Source organism: Anabrus simplex, chromosome 4 (assembly GCF_040414725.1).
Source record: "Anabrus simplex isolate iqAnaSimp1 chromosome 4, ASM4041472v1, whole genome shotgun sequence".
Lineage (NCBI taxonomy): Eukaryota > Metazoa > Arthropoda > Insecta > Orthoptera > Tettigoniidae > Anabrus > Anabrus simplex.
In genome coordinates, this window is record NC_090268.1 from 391453598 (window position 1) to 391479152 (window position 25555).

Genomic DNA, 25555 nt, shown 5'->3' on the forward strand with positions numbered 1-25555 from the left:
TCTCTATTTGATGACAAACATTACTCTGGTGATTTTCCGAGTGCTCAGTTAACGTTTCTGGACACTGATATTGATCGCACCCCGCCAATTATTTCTAAAAACTATGTGATATGGAACTGTGTCTCGGACTACTAACCTGGTCATGTGAACTCCTAACTAAAATTAGTTAATCTTGGTGGTCGTTTTCTGTTGGACTACTTCGCCCAAATTTAGTATATGTGTGACCACCACATCATTGATGGCATATGCATGAGATTTTGTCGTCGTTTCGGGGCGGGAGGGCTGAGACAATATTAAATTGTGTGAGCCGCCCCTTTATAAACATTTTGAACTGGCCTTTGCGCCCTAGAATATCTGAGTCAATTGACTGCTCGACTAACAGTTTTAAGCTAATGTAGGCCGTGCGCCGTTTCTCCTAGCTCTGTTTGGTTGCGCATAACTGCGCATGCGCCGGCCTATTTCCAGGCAGACTTGCCTCCTCCTCGCTTGCCGACGCGAGACTCAGTTCGCTTCAGTCAGCCATGATGTGCGCTTGTGTGTTTGAGAGCTACGCCATGGAGAGGTGGATTTCCAGAAAACCCCCGTGATACCTCCATTAACGGGGATTTTCCCCGGGTGAACTAGTTGGAGACCTCCTGCCATTTCTTCTGATCATATTTTTGGATTTATTTTTCGTCTGGATACTTCCCAACGAGGTCTGGATGCCGGTCGTGTGACTGTGTTCTTCGTCAACAATGGTCAGGTTAAAATTCCTCTCATTTCTTCATCACCAAAGGTATGTACCAGTGTTTGAATCATTTTAAACGTCGTCCAGAAGAGGATTTTGATATTTTCGAAGATTTCAGGAAATAATAATAATAATAATAATAATAATAATAATAATAATAATAATAATAATAATAATAATAAATATTTGGACTTCGTCGTTAAATTAATACCTATTTGCGTGTGTGGTATCGAAAATTTGAAAAACAGTTTCGGCAACTAATCACAGTAATGTGGAAGGTTCACAGTGAACTGAATTGGGATTTTTAGTTTAAAATTTTACTGAGTTCCTTTTGGCACTTTTAAATTGTAACCTTCTTTGTGAACCAAGGTACAGTCTCCAAGGTAGAGAGCTTTACCTTCTTCGGCTTTCTGTTTGCTTTCCTGTGTTTTGTTTTCTAATTCGTTTGGTATGTTTTCTTCTCCCCTCCCCCTTCTGGGGTTTTGGGTGAATTAAAATATTTTTTTTCTCTTGCCTGTTTTCCTCCTCGTTATTTGGAGGCGTTGCTTTTATTTGGTGGTTATTACCTTGGCAACGGTTTTGCGGTATTGTTGTCGGGTTTTAATGTTGTCTGGCGTATGGAGCCTGGGTGCATCTAGTAGTATATATTTCTGAGTTGAGTGTATCGTTCTCTGTTTTAAAGTTAATTTATTTATTTTTGACCACCTTTAAAATTGTGTTTCTATTTTCTTGCACCGGGTGGTATGTATTTTTACGTAAAATTCTATATGTCTTGGAAACTGTCCTTGGTGGAAACTGAACGTTTTTAAATTTGGTAATTATGAGAAGCGGCCGCGTTGAAGATCCATTTTATTGAATAATTGTTAACTGAGTTTTTTTTAATTAATTATCTATCCGTGATCGATCACATTTTATTTCAAAGTAGTATTTATGTAAGGATGTCAATTGGTTTTCCGTTGTTTTCTGATCACATTTTATTAGGTACGGAGGTCATCCTTTTCTTTCTTTGTTGTTTTCATAAAATTTTCAATTTATTATCTGTTAAAGAGTATTTATTTACCATTAATTGTTAATTAATAATGAATTAATTTTTCTTTTAAACCATACCTGGGTATATTCTGATTTATTTTATTTATTGTTAATTGCTTTTTCCACCTTTCAACCTTACGTTGACTTTATTTACATTTCGGCTTTACGTCTTAAAATAAACATAGGTTTTATCAACTTAATGACTTGGTTTGTTACCTACTATTTGCCCTTCCATTAAAATTCTTTAACTTCATTGAAGTGTTGGTTTTCATTCGCCACGTTCGGTGGAGCACTGCCACCGATTTTCTTGTGCATTCACTTCCACGGCCTTAAGTCGTCTTCCTCCGCTGCTTCCGGTAAGTTATTTCTATGGTTTCTTGTTTTTTTATTGTGCTTGAACTTTTGTTGTCCTTCTTCTTGTGCCCATCATTCCCCCCTCGTGTTCGCTATAACTCCCATTTTGGGGCGGACACGCTAGCAACCTTCTCACCAGGGTCTCTATCTATCTTTCTCTCTCTCTCTTCTTCTCTCACCCTGGTGGGTAAGGTTATTCACCTCATCATCCCTAGGTCGTACCGGGGTCCTAGAGGGTGGTGAGCGGTGAGATAATAATGCCGAATACGGTGATTGTTACATAAGGTCTCAGCTGTGTTAAAGTTATCTTTAGTTAATTGACAGTTAGCAAAATTAAAATCATAAAATGTTACATTGAATTATAGGAATTACCACTGTTCCAATAAATGACGGGAGTTTCCTGAGAACGTGCCTAAGTTTTGGAGTTTACTGCTCCCCGTTATATTACTATTTTTGAAATTAGCATAAAATTATGTATGGCCTCAAATGACTTTTTATGACCTGGTATCGGATGGATACTCAAACAAAATTTATCCATGAGCATTTTATGATCACTGTGTTGACAACATGGATTCCCTAAGTTAGAAATTTTATGATTAAATCAGCTGAACAGACCTCCCTAACATTTACATACTTTGTATTAGCATTACACATTCAAATTTTTAACCCGATCAGGTCTGCATGATTCGCGTATATTTTATCCAGTAATTAAAGAAGTCTCTTAACGTCTACAGCTTTACACTTACAGTCCTACTTATTTAAATTTTTTACAGAGACCTGTTCAGTGATGTAATTATTCATTTTCAATTTGCTTGGACACTCTAAGCGAAATATTGTTTTAAAGGATGTATCCAAGCTTCCCTCCACCCCTAAGGTTACTGACCTCATATTTACATTACAGCGTGGGTTAATCCTCCCACGTCGACCATAAAACAAACTAAATGACAGGAGAACGAATCAGGTAAGCCTCTCTTGTTATAATTCTACCATCTAAATACACTCCTGAAAGAGAAGACACCCTATCATTTCTAACCTATTGTATTTACACAGAGCAATAAATTCACGTACCAATCTGACACATTTACATCTAAGATGCATACCGCACTTGTCATTCAAATGACTGAATGTTACTGAATGTTCTGCTGATTTCACTTGTCACAGTGGCTGAGGTAATGTCTCACTGTGGACGGTGTGTGTGTATGACCTAGTCCAATTATCTCATATCATGGTCACTATAATAATTTAAACAAATCTGAGATGTCGCTTAAATTTAACATCAAAAAAGCCAGATTAAAATAAAAAGCCATGAATATACATCTGCCTGTAATATCATCGTAAACTATCCATTAATTGTCCTGCCATGATAAAACTGCGAATGAAAAGTCAAGCAGAAATATCACGGGCATAAATATTATTATTTAACCTCTGTAGAAAAATGTTTCAGCGTCAAGTATTTATCATTTGATTATTTTATTGTTATTCACAGGTATAATTAAAGGTATAAAATAATTGGGTATCAATTTATCTCTACTTCAAATCAGAGGTCACAATCTGGAATCAACTCAATATCAACTAAATATTTCCAGTGCGTCTGGATGTTATTATGGCAGGCGGGATCCATCGCTTCATGTGGTCTGCGCCATACACGGTGCCTCCCATCGGCATGGTGCAGTTGAAATCGTGATTCGTCCGACCATATCACGTTACGTCATTATTCCAGTGTCCATCCCTGGTCACTGGCGACAAATGCGCGTCGTTGTGCCCGATGACGTTGGGTTAACAGTGGCACCCGTGTGAGGCGCCGGAGCCCATACCCCATAAAACCCATGTTCCTACGGATTGTCCACTGGGAGACGTGTCTAGCACGGCCTGTGTTGAATTGAGCCGTGATTTGTTGCACGATTGCCCGTCTGTCACTATTGACAATCCGTCTCAGATGTCGCCAGTCACGGTCATCGAGGGTGGCTGAACGGCCGATCGTTTGTCTGTTGTGGACGGTGACACCAGCATTCAACCATTCACGATACACCCTGGACACGGTGGATCGTGTGAAGCCGAATTCCCGCACCACATCCGAAATCGCACTTCCCATCCGTCGGGCACCTACCACCATACCCCGTTCGAACGGTGTCAGCTCACGACGACGTTCCATGTTGCATCTGTCACATGCACAGCCACTGCTCACAAGGTCTCCTATACAACTGCCACTGGCACAGGAGGCGTGTGGTGCGCAGACAACACACCTGCGCATCAGTGCTCTGTTATCCCATGACATTTGCTCAGTCAGTGTTTATCTCACATCTACACATCCGGTCAGTACTGTATCAATTAACTCAGTGTTACGGAAACAATAGAAAATATTTACCACTTATTTCTTAGATGTTCCGAATTATTTTATTACTGCATGGCTATCAATGACAGATCCTTCCATGGACATCAATTTCCACGTATTCTGACGTTATGTTGAAAACTTCGAAAAATTCAAAAATTAGAGTCAGTTAAATACCGTCTCCGAATCTCGACGGTATTATTATTATTCCTAATATCATATTTCGCAACAATTCATAAATAGTTATTGCAAATCATGTAATCAAAAAGCATCATTACGATTATTATTATCGTTGCGACTCATCACTACAAAATGTTCATTTCCAACATGTGTGTTTGAGTCATCAGTCCATAGACTGGTTTGATGCAGCCCTCCATGCCACCCTATCCTGTGCTAACCTTTTCATTTCTACGTAACTATTGCATCCTACATCTGCTCTAATCTGTTTGTCATATTCATACCTTGGCCTACCCCTACCGTTCTTACCACCTACACTTCCTTCAAAAACCAACTGAACAAGTCCTGGGTGTCTTAAGATGTGTCCTATCATTCTATCACTTCTTCTCTTCAAATTTAGCCAAATCGATCTCCTCTCACCAATTCGATTCAGTATCCCTTCATTCGTGATTCGATCTATCCATCTCACCTTCAGCATTCTTCTGTAACACCACATTTCAAAAGCTTCTATTCTCTTTCTTTCTGAGCTAGTTATCGTCCATGTTTCACTTCCATACAATGCCACGCTCCACACGAAAGTCTTCAAAAACATCTTTCTAATTCCGATATCAATGTTTGAAGTGAGCAAATTTCTTTTCTTAAGAAAGCTCTTCCTTGCTTGTGCTAGCCTGCATTTTATGTCCTCCTTACTTCTGCCGTCGTTAGTTACTTTACTACCCAAGTAACAATATTCATCTACTTCCTTTAAGACTTCGTTTCCTAATCTAATATTTCCTACATCACCTGCCTTCGTTCGACTGCACTCCATTACTTTTGTTTTGGACTTATTTATTTTCATCTTGTTCTCCTTACCCAAGACTTCATCCATACCATTCAGCAACTTCTCGAGATCTTCTGCAGTCTCAGATAAAATAACAATATCATCGGCAAATCTCAAGGTTTTGATTTGCTCTCCTTGGACTGTGATTTACTTTCCAAATTTCTCTTTGATTTCCTTTACTGCCTGTTCTATGTAAACATTGAAAAGGAGAGGGGACAAACTGCAGCCTTGCCTCACTCCTTTCTGGATTGCTGCTTCCTTTTCAAAGCCCTCGACTCTTATCACTGTAGACTGATTTTTATACAGGTTGTATATAATTCTTCGTTCTCGGTATCTGATCCCTATCATCCTCAGAATCATGAATAGCTTGTTCCAATCAACATTATAGAATGCCTTTTCTAGATCTACGAATGCCATGTACGTGGGCTTTTCCTTCTTGATTCGATCCTCTAAGATCAGACGTAAAGTCAGGATTGCTTCACGTGTTCCTACATTTCTCCTGAAGCCAAATTGATCTTCTCCCAACTCAGCTTCAACTTGTTTTTCCATTCTTCTGTAAATAATACGTGTTAAAATTTTGCAGGCATGAGATACTAAACTAATGGTGCGGTAGTTTTCACACCTGTCAGCACCGGCTTTCTTGGGAATAGGTATAACAACATTCTGCCGAAAATCGGATGGGACTTCTCCTGTCTCACACATCCTGCACACTAAATGAAATAACCTTACCATGCTGGTTTCTCCTAAGGCAGTCAGTAGTTCAGAGGGAATATCATCAATTCCAGGTGCCTTGTTCCTATTTAGGTCACTCACAGCTCTGTCAAACTCTGACCTCAAAACTGGGTCTCCCATTTCATCAGCATCAACAGCCTCTTCATGTTCCAGAACCAATTTATCTACATCGTTACCTTTATACAACTGTTGGATATGTTCCTGCCATCTTTCTGCTTTGTCTTCTTTCCTTAGAAGTGGCTTTCCATCTGAGCTCTTAATATTCATACACCTAGATTTCCTTTCTCCAAAGGTTTCCTTTATTTTCCTGTATGCAGCATCTACCTTTCCCAAGACCATACAGTCTTCGACATCCTTGCACTTCTCCTTCAGCCATTCTTCCTTAGCTACCTTGCACTTTCTATCCACTTGATTCTTTAATCGCCTGTATTCTTTTCTGCCCTCTTCATTTCTAGAATTCTTGTATTTTCGTCGTTCATCAATGAGGTCTAGTATCTCCTGAGTTATCCACTGATTCTTAGTTGATCTTTTCTTCCTTCCTAACATTTCTTCAGCCGCCCTACTGACTTCATTTTTCATGACTCTCCACTCTTCCTCTATTGTGTTTCCTTCAGCCTTTTCATTTAGTCCTTGTGCAACATGTTCCTTGAAACAATCTCTCACACTCTTTTCTTTCAACTTGTCTAGATCCCATCTTTTTGCATTCTTTCCTTTCTTCAATTTCTTCAACTTCAGATGGCATTTCATGACCAACAAGTTGTGGTCAGAGTCCACGTCTGCTCCTGGGAAAGTTTTGCAATCCAACACCTGGTTTCTGAATCTCTGCCTAATCATAATAAAGTCTATTTGATACCTTCCAGTGTCTCCAGGTCTCGTCCACGTATACAGCCGTCGTTTGTGGTGTTTGAACCAAGTATTGGCAAGGACTAAATTATGATCAGTGCAGAATTCAACCAGCCGACTTCCTCTTTCGTTCCTTTGTCCCAATCCGAATTCTCCTACTGTACTACCTTCTCTTCCTTGGTCTACCACTGCATTCCAGTCTCCCATCACAATTAGATTCTCGTCACCTTTTACATATTGAATTAAATCTTCTATCTCCTCATATATTCTTTCGATTTCTTCATCATCCGCTGAACTAGTAGGCATATAGACCTGCACTATTGTGGTAGGCATTGGTTTGGTGTCTATCTTGACAACAATAATTCTTTCACTATGCTGGTCGTAGTAGCTTATCCGCTGCCCAATTTTCTTATTCATTATTAAACCAACTCCTGCATTTCCCCTGTTTGATTTCGTGTTGATAATTCGGTAGTCGCTTGACCAAAAATCATGTTCTTCCTGCCAACGTACTTCACTTATACCAACTACATCTAACTTTAGTCTATCCATCTCCCTTTTCAGATTCTCTAACCTACCACAACGATTCAAACTTCTAACATTCCACGCTCCGAATCGCAGAATGTCAGTATCCTTCTTCCTGATGATCGCCCCCTCTCGTGTAGTCCCCACCCGGAGATCCGAATGGGGGACTAGTTTACCTCCGGAATATTTTACCCGGGAGGAAGCCATCATCAGTACATCATTCATACAGAGAGAGCTGCATGTCCTCGGGAGGTAGTTACGGCTGTAGTTTCCCGTTGCTTTCAGCCGTGTAGCAGTATCAACACAGCTAAGAACACATTATTATTATTATTATTATTATTATTATTATTATTATTATTATTATTATTATTATTTTACTTCTTATTTTTCTCATATGAGTTAGATTTTGGGGACACAGTAGAAATAATATTAGATTATTAAACGACAAAGTCGATGTCCCAAAATCTTGAATATAATGATATCATACAAGTTAAGCAGATATTGATTTAATGTAGGGGCCTCAATATTAATTCACGACATGCCCGTACTTTAAGATACGTGGCCTAAACAGGTACATATAATACGATTTTAGCCGTCCTTTCAAGAATATAAGAAAAATAAAATTAGGCATAATTATATCTATCGGATGACAGTGTGGTCACAGATATAGTTAAATTATTTACAACATTTCAACGATTTGGTACTCACATTATTCAAGCTGCTCCGTCGGGCTACCCCATGCCTCCCCTTGCCACCTCCCTCGGGATTTAGGCCATGTTAAATATTAGCATACCGGGCGAGTTGGCCGTGTGGTAAGGAGCGCGCAGCTGTGAGCTCGCATCCGGGAGATAGTGGGTTCGAACCCCACTGTCGGCAGCCCTGAAGATGGTTTTCCGTGGTTTCCCATTTTCACACCAGGCAAATGCTGGGGCTGTACCTTAATTAAGGCCACGGCCGCTTCCTTTCCATTCCTAGGTCTTTCCTGTCCCATCGTCGCCATAAGACCTATCTGTGTCGGTGCGATGTAAAGCAAAATAGCAACAACAACAACAACAACAAATATTAGCGTTTTCATGGTGAAGATTGGTGTATATCCAAATCGTCACATTATTTATATACTGATAACACACGCCTTACTTTATGCACACAGGTAACACTCTATTGCTTGGGGGACCATGTGAGCCTCCCACATGCCAACAATACGTCCTCGATTCACTTGTGATAAGACAGGAGCCATCTTACAGTGTTACAGTATAACGAAATGTAGGCCACCACGGAATGCACACACTGTGTCTTCAGCACTACCGGATCAGACCCTTCTCCTCCATTTCGGCACTGGTGTGGCCTTCAACACTAGCCCTTCACTCCCTCCCCTCGTTTTCAGTACTAGAGTGGGGCAGTGTTGATTGATTAATTCGGGACACCATTAATGTGCACGCGTATACATTTCGTCAAAGCAAAGGGTGAGACTGAGACAATTCAGGTCTGTCCCATACTAGCAGACACAGTTTATTGTAAACACTTGATCTGGCCAGCAAAGGTATAGTACGCGAAACGATTAGTGATACTTCGGCTCCCTAGTGCTGAAACGGTAGATCTCGGTTATCTCCGAGATTCGTATTGGCAAAACCTTTGATTGACACACAAACTATGAATCGATTAATGCATCGCCGTGAGACATCTGGCATACACTTTACGTACTAGTACTGTTGTTGTTTACACAGCAAAGAACTATTGCTAGGAACAAGATTCGCACCGAGAAATGTTATATAATGTTATATAATGTGTGTGTGACACACTTGTTGGCTTAAGATAATAAGGGTTTAGAAAATTCCTATCGATTGATCATGCTATTGATTCAATTCAGATTTCATTTCCATTCAGTTGACAGTATTACCGAAACCGGGGTTGCATCATTAAATGTTTCGCGGACTATACAAACTAATGTGAGTGGAAATAAATAATTAAGTTACTTGTTTATTCGAAGCCCGCCTGGTGGCCATGATCGTTAAGACATTGATGTCTGAATGGTCTGAAGCCGTGGTTAGCCGGTTCGAGTCTCATTGATCGAAAAAAGAAATCCATCAGAATGTTGGCCGGCAGGGTAGCGGAGGAGGTGGTATATAATTTCTAATCACTAGATTGCGTAACAAAAAGTCTGGATGAAATTCCAAACCTCTCCGCTGTGCTCATATGGAGTAGGGGCATATGCAACTGTTGATGGTGATTCGTCTGTCAGATAGAGACGTCAAGCCTTGAGAAGACCCCTTGGTGATATTCGACGGCAGTAGATTATGTGACGGCACCGGGTTTCACCCTCTCCCTTCCTAACATCTTATATCTCGTCATTCATGTCATCTTATTAACTCCCCTGATGAGGTTGACGTCAGGAAGGGCATCCGGTCATAAGAACCCGCCAAGACAGATTCATCTCATCTCATACCTGACCTCGTAGAGACACGGGACAAGGGTTGAACAAACTTGTTTATTCCAACTTCTCTTTATTGCAAGACTTCTAATTTCAATTAGCAGCTTGATATTGACAATGTGCTAACGTATGGTATTTTCTCATCGTTTCGGGCGTTGATGGATCACGTTGACAATTTTTGTGGTATTTTTAGTCTCCTCTGCCTTCATTGTCTGCCAGTATCTTTTCATATTCACCTACTTTCTTCATCTTCCTTTCCTCACTAGTGTTTCTCCAGTCTCCTGGAACGCATGGAACTTTTGGACAAGTTGCCTAAATCGATTTCAGACCATGATGTATCTTCCGTAACCCCCATCTTCGTCAAGTCCAACCTCACTTCTCTAAACCATTTCAGGTCTGCCGCCCTCTTCCAGAAGAATTCAAAGATTATCTAAGTTAGTCTGTTATTGTTCATCCTCAACAAGTGTCCATAAAACTGTAATCTTCTTTTCCTTATCAATTCGACCACTCCGTCCGTTCTTTGATACAATTCTTCGTTAGATTTGAGTCTCCTCATTCCATTCTTAACATTAAGGCCTAACACTTTTCTTAGTGCTTTTCATTTTTTCCAATCATGAAATGAAATGAAATGAGATGGCGTATGGCTTTTGTGCCGGGAGTGTCCAAAGACAGGCTCGGCTCGCCAGGTGCAGGTCTTTCGATTTGGCTGCCGTAGGCGACCTGCGCGCCATGATGAGGATGAAATGATGGTGAAAACGACACATACACACAGCCTCCGTGCCAGCGAAATTAACCAATGTTGTTTAAAATTCCCGACCCTGCCGGGAATTGAACCCGGGACACTTGTGACCATAGGCCAGCACGCTAACTATTTAGCCATGGAGCCGGACATCATATTCATTGTTTCTGCTACATACAGATAAAATAATAATCATAGTAATAAGAATAATAATAGCAATCGAGTGGCCTCAGCTACCGTGTGCAGACTTTTTAAATTTGATATCATCTGGCTGTCTGCTTGTCAATTTCGGCGTTCCGTTGAACTCTAGGCCTACTAGATGGCAGAAAAAGTAAACCGAATCCCTCATGGGAGTCTCTGTAGCTGAGATTTAATTAATTTTGTCGGGTAAACACCAAATGTGTCACCAGATATTTTTACATGCCGACATCGTACGACAGGGAGTGCCGAATAATATGTGTGAAGCAGTGTGAAATATAAATGCCAGCAAGTATGAAGTACGTGAATATCCAGGAACGCATTGGTGCAAATGTTAATGTCACCAGTATGATGCATTAAACTACACCATGGGGCCTACCTGAAGAGCCAGATGTTGTGTAGCTGAACATGACGTCATCGAAGTCGATAAGTACTACCTGATTCATTGTAAGTCACGTATGCACGGCTTGCTGTTAACTTGTAAATAATTTTCTTTTTCTTGCATGAAAGTTCATTTTTTTATATTTCTGTTTCTGCTGTAGCAAAGGGTAGCTAGCTATAGGGAATGATGTGATATACTGATGCCTGCGGGGACATAATTTGTGTAGAATAAGACTAGTGTGTGAATATGATCTTCTTTAATACCATGATTATGTGCGTGGAAATACGATCTTCGATAGTATAAGATACGTGTGTCGAAATACGATTTGCATAGTGCGTGATCTTCAGATACGATATCCGTGTGTGTGTAAATACTTAAGTAAGATTGATGGCAATCAGTATGTGTTTATAATCCTGGGAATAGGGTAAGACAGTTATGGCATGTGCATGATATGTTAAGATCATCGAGAGAATATTTATCGACGTTGTGTAGAATCGAACCTTGGCTACCTGTACACATTGCAGTGAAATTTTAGAGTCCATTTTTATCAGTCAATAACCTGTATATTTTGGCCATTAGATGAAAATGTACTGTGAGGGAATAGTTATTCTGTCATATAATTCAAGTGAGATTTTGTGAAATTATATTCGAAGTAGGGCCTTTAAGAGACATATACCAGTCGCAGGAAACGAACCAAGGATATTGTGGAGTGTAATATGAAAATATAGTGCCGGCAAATTGATAAGTGTTTCTTGAGATTATATGAAATCCATGAGAAGTGTGCAAGTTAAATATGTGTTATGTAGAATGAATAAGGTACATTTAAAGCGCTGAATGCTTAAAAATAATTGTTGTTGTTCGCCCAGGGAGGCCAAGTGAAATGAAAGATGATTGAAAAGAGATATGGATTAAATTAGAACGGAGTGATATTCATTTAGTGCCTACATAAATTTTGCCGTGTCAGTGGAGTAAACAGATGTGAGTTATGCTCGGAAATAAGAGTATCGTTTACCGGCTGGATATGTGTATTAGAGGAGTTTTAAACTGTGTTGGCTAGGGTCCTACAAAATGAAAGGATTAATGTCATTTATAAAACAACTCTACTCGATGGATTTTTAGGAACAGCACATTGATATTAAAATACTAATTACACTTCGTGACAGCCCATTGTGTTGTACAGCTGAGTGTGCGTACGTGAGATATTTTTCTTTTCATTGATGAATCAGAATAGTAACCTAATTAAATCCGTGTCAGGGGTATTTATCGATTCGGTCGCGTTTCCCGTGTTAGTTGTCCATATATGAGAGGAAGAAGCAATGTATAAGAATGAGTTAATGAAATGTTGCGGACTTAATAATTTAATGAGGTAGCGAAATTGAATGATTGAATAATTTTTGATGGTTTCGGACTTAATGATTTAATGAGGTGACGGCCTCAGATTTGATGATCACAAATTATTTAATGATTTTAACTTCATACTTGTGGAGTTCACGAATGATAGAATGAGTGCTGGGATTTTTAATTTTCAAACAGCTTCACGATTACATGATGAAAATATTGTAATAATTCTAAATAATCGTATAATTATAATATGATTTTATAACTTAATAACTAAATGATTCATGGGAATGATAAAAGTGGATATTGATTTTGAACTCAGGAATGGATGAATGCATTGTGAATTTATTTTCCTTTTTGGATTTCAAAGGTCACTCTGACAAATAAATGAAATGAAATGTCGTATGGCTTTTAGTGCCGGGATATCCCAGAACGGGTTCGACTCGCCAGGTGCAGGTCTTTCTAGTTGACGCTCGTAGGCGACCTGCGCGTCGTGATGAGGATGAAATGATGATGAAGACAACACATACACCCAGCCCCCGTGCCATTGGAATTAACCAATTAAGGTTAAAATCCCCGACCCGGCCGGGAATCGAACCCGGGACCCTCCGAACCGAAGGCCAGTACGCTGACCGTTCAGCCAACGAGTCGGACACAAATAAATGATGGATGTAATGATGGTCAACTACATTAATTTATTATCATTATTTTGAAATATGGTGTTTACCAAATATAATGGAAACCGAATAATGAATTTAAGTAAATAGTTATTGGTGCAAAGCAATGTTGGTAAATAACAAAGAGATGTAATATGGGTTAAATTAAGTGATGCGTTGAATGAATTTTAAATCTACTGATAAGATTGATGATTTTATGGTCATAGTTGACAAAGTAGAAATATTGAGGTTGGTAATTGGGTTGACGAATTTTTCAATAGATGATAATTTTATGGATGGACCTAAAGTAAATAATTGTAAATTTCTGAACAAAAGAATTTCATATGAGTTGACGAAGGTATGACGTATCCATGTACAGTCCGAACATTGTTTATTGATATAGGGATGTTTACTTTGCCAGAGTTTAATCTTTATTATAATAAATTCATGTTTTATTAAAAAGGTTCTCATTCAGACTTTTAAAATTTAATTTTATCTTCTCTCTTATCCTTCCCGCTCAGTTATTTAAGGTTAGTTTGTAATGTTTGAAGATGTCTCTGTGGGTAGTACCCAGTCAGCGACCCTGTGATTGTCTCATGCCGGTGCCACATTTAAAAAGCTGAAACGGTACAGGGTTGAATATATACATACATACATACATACATACATACATTTTTTTCGTGGCTCGGCGTTGATTTGGACGTAGCAACATAGATATTTGAAAATTTAACGTTATACCTTCCCCTAAACTACCATTTCACTCAGCGTGAATAAATTCATTTATTGCCTAGAATTTATTACCTTGATAGTTCTCCACTTAAGGATGATCGTTTCTTGAAACGATACGATCCAAAATAAATGCCTAAACTAACTTTAAAGGCAATGGGATGGGATACATAGTATCTAACTATTCGAATGAGAAAATACGGTATAAGAGGTAAAATTTAATTTATTGAGCGTAAGAAAAGTGTAAATAAACAAATACAACTGAATTAGATAATATAGTAGGGAATTAACATCGTGGAAACGAACCATCGACTTTAACACTGTAATACGTAATTGACTCTCGCCGTAAACTTCACTGAAATCGCATATAAATGTTAAGAATCGCGACTGATGAATACTTACGTTGACAAATTTGACATTAACTTATTAATATCATTGGGAGTTGTTACATTCGTGAGTCGCATTTACTTGAAGATCGCAACTGATTAGGGGATTTAGATACTGTAAGATCCGCCTCTGTGGTGTAGTGGTTAGTGTGATTAGCTGCCACCCCCGGAGGCCCGGGTTCGATTCCCGGCTCTACCATGAAATTTTAAAGTGGTACGAGGGCTGGAACGCGGTCAACTCAGCCTCGAGAGGTCAACTGAGTAGAGGTAGGTTCGATTATCACCTCAACCATCCTGGAAGTGGTTTTCCGTGGTTTCCCATTTCTCCTCCAGGCAAATGCCGGGATGGTACCTAACTTAAGGCCACGGCCGCTTCCTTCTCTCTTGCCTGTCCCTTCCAATCTTCCCATCCCTCCACAAGACCCCTGTTCAGCATAGCCTGGGTGAGGTACTGGCCATTCTCCCCAGTTGTATCCCCCGACCCGGAGTCTGAAACTCCAGGACACTGCCCTTGAGGCGGTATAGGTGGGATCCCTCGCTGAGTCAGACGGAAAAACCGAACCTGGGGGGTAAACAGATAAAGAAGAAGAAGAAGATACTGTAAATATCTCGGTAATCAAATAAATCGCAAACCTTGAATCTACATTTCCACTTATTGTGTTTTCAACAAATTATAACATTGAAATAAATTCACGTGTGGGGCCTGAACTAACAATTAACCGAACAAAGCGAGACGAAATCCAAAATACACACAAATGCCCCCAAAAGCAGGCTCGAAAGATGAATATGGAAATCATCTGCACACAAGAAATGAGGTCTGAACCCCTGACACATATCTGATATAGGGCTCAGCACAATATATGAGGATACAGCACAAATGCTGAAAGAAAATCACAAATAAAACTACACTCAATACATTTCTTTGAAGAAAGTGGGCGGGCATGGAACACATGTCCGTCAGCTAACATATGCCATAATTTACCTCTGGAAATCCTTATTTAATAATACAGGTAGAAATATGGGTAGCTTTGAAATTCTGGTCCGTAACCTAAAAAAGGGACATCACATCATGACGACTCCTCATACTCGTATATAGCGGAGTAAGTTATAAAGTCACTATTGTTATAAATATGAGATCGGCTTTGGCGTACCATTATTTCTCTTCCTGGGAATGTTTCATACATAACCCTGGCCGGGTTTCCCCTTCTCTGTGGGAGCTACATCAGCTTTGTTCGAAGAGCACGTACTGGGCCCTCGTGGCTTCCTAATATTTCTTCATAAAAAGCCTTCAAAAGCACATTATTAATGGAGAAATCCCTTCCATTAACTCACATCATCATTTATTTCATTGGTCCCGCACATATCATATTACAACGGGCACAATCACGTTCCATTCATTACTCTCTCAGGGATTTCATATTTAGCACAAGCCCTTCTCGTAAATAATCCCTTACAAACGTCTCCAACAATACCCACAAACTAATCGCTATATGGCTACCAAAATGCATACATACCGTACACTCAGCCATAGTATCTATGCACGGGAATTTCTTTAGATGAATTTAACATTGGTAAGATGACAAAGGTATACCAGTTCGATTCTCGTAATAAACATCGAGGTTTTCACATGACGAATTTCAAATCAACGAAATTTAATTGACATGCATAAAAAGGTTCTACAGACACTCAGAGTGCTTTCGTATGCCGATATATTATGGGCCCGAATCCGTACATGTATACTGTCGTTGGACACAAATCAACATGCTAATTTATCGCAAACTAAATTCAAATATCATTCCCATCATAACTCCTGGGGATCTACTATTTATATCAACATAGAACAGTACAATTCCTATACTAAGACACTCCAACTAATTTACCTAATTAGAAAATAAACCAAATCGACTAAAAAATTTCGGGTCCATTCGTCCTAGCTGGAATTATTAGCTGAAATATAGCACTTAACTAAATTTATCTGCATTGTTTTCACGATATCTGTTCCTGCGATTTAATTTGAATACCTTGACATTTTTAGAATGTATTTGAATACTTATGGCAGTGATAATGACTCCGATCAGTTCGGGACCCACATGGTGCCCTTTAGCGTATAGATGCACATACAAAGGTGGACGAACTTCTAGACTCTGGGTTAAAGGTTCTTTCCATTATATTTTATTCATTATAATGACGTTACTGCCGCTATCCCTTCCAGCCTCTGATAACTCCATGCACGATCTCCGTTTGTGTAAACTTTATCTTCGCAGACCATTGGGCTGACCTATTTACACTGGGAACTCAAACTATTGCATATTATACATTCAATAGCTTCTAATAATTCGTCAGTACACGATCGTGCCTTTCATTTCTCATTTAATCGTCTATCTTCCAAGGTGTCTCAAGTTATATATCTCTAAAATATATCTCTAAAATGATTTACTTTCTTACTTATTACGTATATAATGTATGTTTTAATTTTACTGGATTTCGTATCTGTATTTTCATTTTCTTTAAGTTTGATGTTTAGTTTAATATTTTAATATTACAAAAATGTAGTTAGTGTGTTCATAAACCTGTATTGTATTATACGAAGATGCTACATAAAGGGTCTCTTCAGCATCAGTGGCATGTAAATCAATAAATTCAAACTCAAATTCCTCCTCGTGATGGTAGGCCTGAATTATTAATAGTCACGTTGATGTCGTGTTCACGCTCCTGGCTTGTCCAACGAAGAACGGCTTCGCTTCATAAGTTAAACGGTATTTCCTGTCTGTCTCGGGGGCTTTCGCACTCTAGCTCATAGCGTGTCCCTAGACTGACCTTTTGTCTGTAATGTACTGATACTCCTATCCGTTTCTCTGATGGTCTTTCGGCTCGAAACTCAGTAAAGTTGTTTCCTTGTTTATCATGCCATACGTTCGGTACCGTAGGGCAGTGGTTTTCAAAGTGTGGTACGCGTACCACTAGGGTCACGCAGGGTCGTCTCAATGAGTACGCAAATTTATAGTACCTTCTAACACTTTTCGGTAAGCAGTTTAAGAAATGAGTCCAGCCTGCTCATTTTCAATAACATCGTTTGATTGTGTTTTTGTCTACCACTATACAGAGTCCCATTTCTGAACTATTCATTCTAAAATATGTCAGTTTGTACCTCCCATTCACTTCGTACATGTAAAATTGCTTACTGATGCTGTAAAGCTCTTGTTTTTTGTTTTGTTTCGAAATCCACTCATTCACTATTTTTTCAGTAACAGTGTATGAAGTACAATAGTAATTGTTGCATTAATAATAATAATAATAATAAAATAATAATAATAATAATAATAATAATTATTATTATTATTATTATTATTATTATTATTATTATTATTATTATTATTATTCGTTTAGGCCTACGATGGACCACGTGGTTCTTAACTCTGGTGAGCTCTTTTCTTCCTCTTAGCCCAGTATTCTTTCATTCTAGCGCTATGGATGTCTTTTCTTTCTCGAGTCCATTTCACTCCTACTCCTGGACGCAGTGATTTAGTTCTTAGTGATTGGAGAGAGTCAGATGTCTTGACTAACTTTCTGAATTTATCTCGGTTGTAAATGTCAATGTGATCAATGTTTAGGTATTGTAGGTCTTTCCGTACTAAATTCGTCCATTTGGCATTTGTTGCTTTCCCTCTAGATACAGTGTTGAAGATTCTTGAAGTGAGTCTCTGGCTGTCCATCCTGACTACATGACCATAGAAGATTAGTCTTCTCTTCCTCATAGCTGTTGTAATGCTCTCTATTTTACTGTACAGTTCCTTGTTGTGCCTGATTCTGTAGCCATCTCCTTTAATGGGACCCATAATCCTTCTGAGGATCTTTCGCTCTTTCAGTTCTAGTTTTCTGAGTTGTCCTTTCCGGGTCATGTTTAGGCATTCTGAGGCGTACAGTACAGATGGTCTTACTACGGTGTTGTAGTGTCTAAGTTTAAGATTCAAGGAGAGGGATTTAGACTTGTATATGTTCTTACAAAGATGATAAGCTCTTTCTAATTTAGTGCATCTACTCTTCATTGCAAGATCCTCATTAACATTTGGGGTTATCCACTCTCCAAGATATTTGAATGAGTTGGCCTTGTGTATTATTTTGTCCCCCAAAGAAATGAAGTTGGGTGCTTCTCTGATGTTTGTCAGAAATTCTGTTTTATTGACAGCGATCTTTAGCCCTGCTTTAGCTGCTATGCGTTATAGGGAGGATAGCTGGAGCGTAACTTCTTCCATACTTGAAGCTAAGAGTGTGAGGACATCTGCGAAGGCTGAGCAAGTAACTGTTAACTTGTCCTTTTGTAGCCGATTTTTAATCCAGAGTTGTCAGCTAGTGTTTTCTTCCATTCCCGAATGACCTTCTACAGCAGACAGTTAAACAGGATAGGGGACAAACCATCTCCCTGTCTAACACCTGTTTTGATCTCGAAGCTTTTTGATAATACCCCTCTGAATTTGACTTTGGACATGGTGTTTGTCAGAGTAGCCTTCACAAGATTCAAAGTCTTCTTATCCAGTCCCATTTCAGTCAACGTCTCAAAGAGGGACTGTCTGTCTACCGAGTGGTAAGCCTTCTGGAAGTCAACGAAAATTGCTACATAGGGTGAGGTACTGAGGTTTTTGTAGGTAAAGATAGTTTTGAGGTTCAGAATCTGCTCTGTGCATGATCTTGACTTCCTAAATCCAGCTTGGTACTCTCCTATGCAGGAATCTAATTGTGTCTCCACTCTTTTAAGCAATGCTTTGGAGAAGATTTTGTACGTCACTGATAGGAGAAAGACCCCTCTATAGTTGTTAGGGTCTAACTTGTCTCCTTTCTTGTGCAGCGGGTGGATGATAGCTGAAGTCCAATCCCTTGGTAGTGTTTCTGTTGTCCAGATGTCAGTTATGATTCTATGGATACTGTCAATTGACTCTTCATCTGCATGTTTCCATAATTCTGCAATGATGCCATCTTCGCCTGCTGCTCTGTTAGATTTCAGTTCAGAGATGATCTGTTTGATTTCTTCTTTGGTAGGAGGAAGGGAGTCAGGGTTAATAACATTCTTAGGTTGAAATTGTAGTTTTTCCTGTGGTTCTTCTGCATTGAGGAGGCCATCAAAATATTTTGCAAGGGCTGTAGTACAATCTTCATTGTTCATTTTCAGTTCTCCGTCTGGTCTTCGAAGGTGGAGTGTAGGGGCTGAGTAAGCGTTTGTCTGAGGTTTTAGAGTTTTGTACAAGTTACTGGTGTTGTTCCTTTGAACGTCTTTCTCTGCCTGATCTATGATGTCGTTGTTATATTGCCTCTTAGCATTTCTAATGATCTTGGCCGTGTTCTTTCTGACTGTTAGGAAGGCTGTACGATTTTCCGTGTTTTTGTTGCAGTTCCATTTCAGCCATGCCTGTCTTCTCTCCTCTATTGCCTTATCACATGTTGGTGTCCACCATGGGTGTATACTCCTTCTGGTTGCAAGGATGGTTTCTGTTGCTGCATCTATCAGTGCCTTCTGTAGGTTAGGCCAATCTGTTTTATTCTGATTATTGCTTAGTACCTTAGTAAAGTTTTTGTTCTCTTTCAGCTGGGCTGGATTAAATTTTGGGATTCTGGACCTGGTGTAATTGTTACTTCTGTACTTCGTGAGTGGAATGAAATTTGCTTTGACCAAAGATAGGTAGTGGTCTGAATCAATATTGGCACCTCTCAATACCTTGACGTTCATTATTTTCTTGCTATTCCTTCTACCGATGGCAACGTGATCTAACTGGTACTCTCCTAGCAAGGGATTGGGACATCTCCAAGTCTTGGCTTTTCGGGGGAGGTGTCTGAATGCTGTAGATTTAAGAACAAGGTTGTGATTTTTACAAAGATTGATCAGCCTCTCACCATTACAATTGGTTCTCTTGTGGGCCGGGTATTCTGCGACTATGTTCTTAAACCTCCGCTCCTTACCAATCTGGGCATTAATTATTATTATTATTATTGTTATTATTATTATTATCATTATTATTATTTTATTTGCTGCATTAATAATACTCGTTGCTAGGCAATGAAAACCCCGTAATTCCACTGACCAGAAAACCACGTTCCTCTGTCTGCCTTGTGAAGGTTTGCCGCGTTGTCTGAGGAGGGATCAGAAGACTCAATGGTAGAATAACTCGGCTATCATTGAGCAATACGAATGCCTGGAACAGTTCTCCGGCCATTTCTGACCGCTGGGTTTTGGACTTCTTCCGTAAACATTTCTTCAAAGGAGTTAGGAGGTTTCCTTTGTCCAGAGGCGATTATATACAATATATTAATATTGGGAAACAGGGTGGTGAAGCGGCTTAGCTGCTTGTCTGTCATCCTGACGATCGTGGTTCGATTTCTAGTGTTGCTGGATTGGGAACGGCATGCGACCTTAAATCCCCGACCACAAATCTTTCATACCTCAGTACGTGCATAAATCTGAGCAAGCGGGATAAGCTGCGGATGACGATTATTATTATTATTATTATTATTATTATTATTATTATTATTATTATTATTATTGTTTGGTTACTAGCAACAATCATTTGTTATTTCCGATATAATAGCATTATAGGCCTACTCGTACTTCAGAGGTATGAAGGAAAAAGAAAGTTGAATTTTGGAGGGTACGCCAAACAAAACATTTGAATACCACTGTCATACGGTAGATTATCGATTTTTTCACCAGTTACCCGAGATCGGCACCTTTCGCCCAATATTGTAGACATGTGACTTTCTTGACGTCAATCATATGCGGAGGGATGCATTCACTTTCGGGTTTCTGTGGTAATTTGTAGTGTGATGTATGTGAAGTAACTGGAGGAATTTCTTATACACAGTTATATCCAGATCTGCCAGGGAATCGAGCCTGGAGACCTCTGAACCGTTACCACTTCACTGAACATTCAACGAAGGAGCCGGAAAAAATTACTAAGCCACTACTTATACGGTTGAAACCGGTTATAACAACTCTGAAGGTACTGCAATTAACGATCGTTATAGGCGAGGGTCACAACAACCTGTTTTCCTCTTGCTGATAAAAAGCTCATATCTGGAACTTTTCAGTCTGCAGATTTACATGGTTAATGAACAGAATCAACTTTATTCTTAAAAATGTAAGTGAAATATTTGTGGAGTGTGACGGAGAGGAATTTTTCTTCTAATGTTTACTGAGTACGTAGAGCCAACATATGTCAGCAAAATACAAAATGATAAGTGAGGAAAGAAGTGGCACCATGTCGCATACAGTCTTGGCTAATACATGGGATCTTCTCTCTGTCCTTCTAAACAATAGGAAAGCGTTAAGTGTGATCCACCCAATTCCTCAGTGAAGGTGATGTTTATTTCCACATTTTGTAATCGATTCATTATTTGTGACTTTTCTTCAATAACATATTCCCTTTCTTTTGCGATATCTTTAACACCGATGAATGCTTTGACTGTTCAACAAACGGAGTGATTCAAAATCTGCAATTTACTGAAAAAAGGTGTTTGAAAATAAGCTTTACATTGTTATCAGCAATCTCCAAACGCGTAACAAACAAAAATCAACATTCGCCTAACATTTCTCCGAAAATTTGATAAAAGTACGTCGTTTTGTATGTTATATTGTATTAATCGTTGTCGTACTAAGCAGTTTCTTTAAATACGGTGTAGGGGTAGCGTGCTTGCCCCTTACCCGGAGGCTGAGGGTTCGATTTCCGGTCAGGTCAGGGGTTTTTATCCCTCTATGGGTGGGGGCGGTAGAATAACACCCACGGTAGCCCCTGCCTGTCGTAAGAGGCGACTAAAAGGGGCCTCAGGGGCTCTGAACTTTGGAGCGTGGGTTGCCGACCACGGGGCCCTCAGCTGAGTCTTGGCATTGCTTCTACTTACTTGTGCCAGGCTCCACACTTTCTTCTATTCTATCCGACCTCCCTTGGTCAACTCTTGTTCTTTTCAGACCCCGACGGTATTACGTATTGAGGCCTAGGGTTGTCTTTCATTTTCATGCCTTCGTGGCCCTTGTCTTCCTTTGGCCGATACCTTCATTTTTCGAAGTGTCGGACCCCTTCCATTTTTCCTCTCTGATTAGTGTTATATAGAGGATGGTTACTAGTTGTACTTCCTCTTAAAACAATAATCACCACCACCACTCAGGGATTTTACCTTGACCTGAGGGCTGGTTCGAGGACCACTCAGCCTACGTGATTAGAATTGAGGAGCTATCTGACGGTCAGATAGCGGCCCCGGTCTAGTAAGCCAAGAATTACAGCCGAGAGGATTCGTCGTGCTGACTACATGACACCTTGTAATCTGCAGGCCTTCGGGCTGAGAAGTGGTCGCTTGGTAGGCCAGGCCCTTCAAGGGCTGTAGTGCCGTTGGGGAGGGGGGCGGTTCATATAGGATTTAGGCTGGACTATTAGATTTCACCGTTTTATCAATACGTCTTGAAAAGTTGACGTGGCAATAAACGGTTTTGACGGTAGTTATTTTCCACTTCACTGAGTTTGTATTCACTTACTCATCCGAAGGCATAGCGCTCCGATGCGTGGAACTCCTGGTCTCCGAGGCCGGTCGTCCAACCTTTCTTTCATACACAGGCCCGCGCAAGATTCTCGACAAAATATCACGCAATTTCCGCTTCCAGATCTTTCCGGGCGCCTTCTCCATTTGCTGGCAATTTCCAGCATCTTCGAAAGGAGCTGTGTTACCTACCTCAACAATTCACTGAAGCTAATTTTTTTTGCTTGTCGCCACTCCACTGGCACGGCAGCCTTCCACTGGCGCTCTCACATTCTTGATCTATTTTGTTATAACATTAATATGTGTAGCCTCCGTGGCTCAGGTGGCAGCGCGCCGGTCTCTCACCGTTGGGTTCCGTGGTTCAAATCCCGGTCACTCCGGGTGAGATTTGTGCTGGACAAAAGCGGAGGCGGGACAGGTTTTTCTCCGGGTACTCCAGTTATCCCTGACATATTTCATTCCAGTAACATTCTCCAATATATTTTCATTACATCTGTCATTCATTAATCATTGCCCCAGAAGAGTGCGACAGGTTTCGGCAGCCGGTACAATTCCCATCCTCGCCGCTAGATGGGGGCTTCATTCATTCCATTCCTGACCCGGTCGAATGACTGGAAATAGGCTGTGGATTTTCAATTCATTAATGTGTGTCCTTCCTAGAGAATACTGTATGTAGAAGAAATTTATTAATTTATTCATTCCGTGAAGGTTATTGAAGTCTGATTTAGTGAAATTATATTCGAGCTAAAGGAAGTTCTTCCCACGCAGGTTTGAGAGATACAGAGTCTTAAATTGTACGGTTTTAACAATGGCAAATTCCCTCTTCCCATAATTAATTTTTTGTACACTGATGGATATTACTGTTTCATGTATTTAAATAGAACCTACTGTACTGTGACTGTTTGATACAATTGTGAATTTGCAAAGCAATTTTATGTTTGCACGTAGCACTAGTTTCTTTATGGACCTAGTTAGTAAAGCTACTTCTCTAATATGTAGGTACCGGGCGAGTTGGCCGTGTGCGTAGAGGCGCGCGGCTGTGAGCTTGCATCCGGGAGATAGTAGGTTCGAATCCCACTATCGGCAGCCCTGAAGATGGTTTTCCGTGGTTTCCCATTTTCACACCAGGCAAATGCTGGGGCTGTACCTTAATATAGACCACGGCCGCTTCCTTCCAACTCCTAGGCCTTTCCTATCCCATCGTCGCCATAAGACCTATCTGTGTCGGTGCGACGTAAAGCCCCTAGCAAAAAAAAAAATGTAGGTAATGTTGGTTTTATAAAAATAGACCATAATATGAATGTAAAGCCCAGCTTGAATTTTCAGGCCTTAAATTGTATCATGGTTGTGGTAATTAGGTACGTAAAATTAAGAATAAAAGTAACATACAAATTGAATATAAGAATAGGAATATGGTAGTAGGTGAGGTGTTTATTTTTCCGAGCGTGATATTGCTTCCCTTTGCTTGTTCTACAGTCCTAACTTTACACATTCCTGCCTGACCTCCCTTGGTAAACTCTCTTCGGACTCCGACGGTACTGGGTTTAGAAGGCCTAAAATAATTTTCATTTTCTCGTCCTTCACGGACCTTACCTTCATACTTCTTTTTGTTAAGTGCAAGTAGAGCGTGGTTGCTCTGTTGCATCCTATTAAAAATAACTGTCCCCGCCACCTTCACAAAGAAAAGAACAGATGAACAGATAACAGCCTGCGTTTTTTCAAACAAGATAATCGTATGTGAAACGATGAACTACCGTTCTTAAGATAATTAGGTGCACTCTAATTTAGCATTGTTATTGATTACCTATAATCGTTGCTCTTAGAATATGTATTTTTCTCTCAAAATGTGGTTTTACATGTGGAATAATGAGTTGCGTAAATTAGTAGACCAATAGTTTTTGTTGACAGGTACGGCCGATCGGAAGAAAATACGGAGGTTTGGGGTCTGAACTGGTTAAACCACATCTGTCTGATCCTGTTCCTCTTCATGTTCATGGCGGGGCTTGGACCACTGCCTTCAATGATAGTAGCCGACCTGCTCACCAACGATGTGAGTGAAGCAGCCTCTCTTCTACTTACCCTTGCCAACAGACTGTTCAGCGTGCTCGTCGTACTTGGATTTGGCATGGCGTACTCAAGCGTTCAATCACATTTCATATTCCTCGCCTTTGCTATTTGCTGTCTCCTATGTGCAATATATGTGTATTTCTTAGTCCCTGAATTCGATGAACGTATTGTTATAACTGTGAAATGATACCTAACTTAAGATATCCAGAAATAATAACCGTATTATCTGTTCTATTCAGTTGAAATATTTTTCTCCTTTTCTTTAGATTAGAGTTAATAGAAGTTGGTTGCCCTGTTGTTCCTCCACTTTTTATCATTTTATTTTATTATCGTATCATAAATATAATTTACACAGTTCAGTTATGCATACTAAACTACGTAACAAACTATAACACAGATAAAAATCAAAGCACTTCACACTAACCTCAACCAGAACCTAGCAACATAAAGTGCATTCGGAGTTGCATGAAAAAGTTCATCTTCAGTCATATTTGACGTTGCTAGCATCGATATAGCTCCATATTGCTAGGCTGACTTTGGATCTGCACACTCGTTTCCTCAGTCTGTTCAAGGACTTCCAGACAGACC

The 25555-nt window shown here is 39.8% G+C and overlaps 1 protein-coding gene across 1 annotated transcript in view; it reads left to right on the plus strand.

Annotated features, from left to right (window-relative positions):
• The window catches only part of LOC136872755 (uncharacterized), a 94394-nt gene extending 69272 nt beyond the window's left edge, over window positions 1–25122 (plus strand). The window contains exon 3 of the mRNA XM_067146585.2: window positions 24809–25122. Coding sequence (XP_067002686.2) covers window positions 24809–24958 — 150 coding nt within the window. The 3' untranslated portion in view covers window positions 24959–25122. The remainder of the gene's footprint in view (window positions 1–24808) is intronic.
• Window positions 25123–25555: the final 433 nt, after the last annotated feature.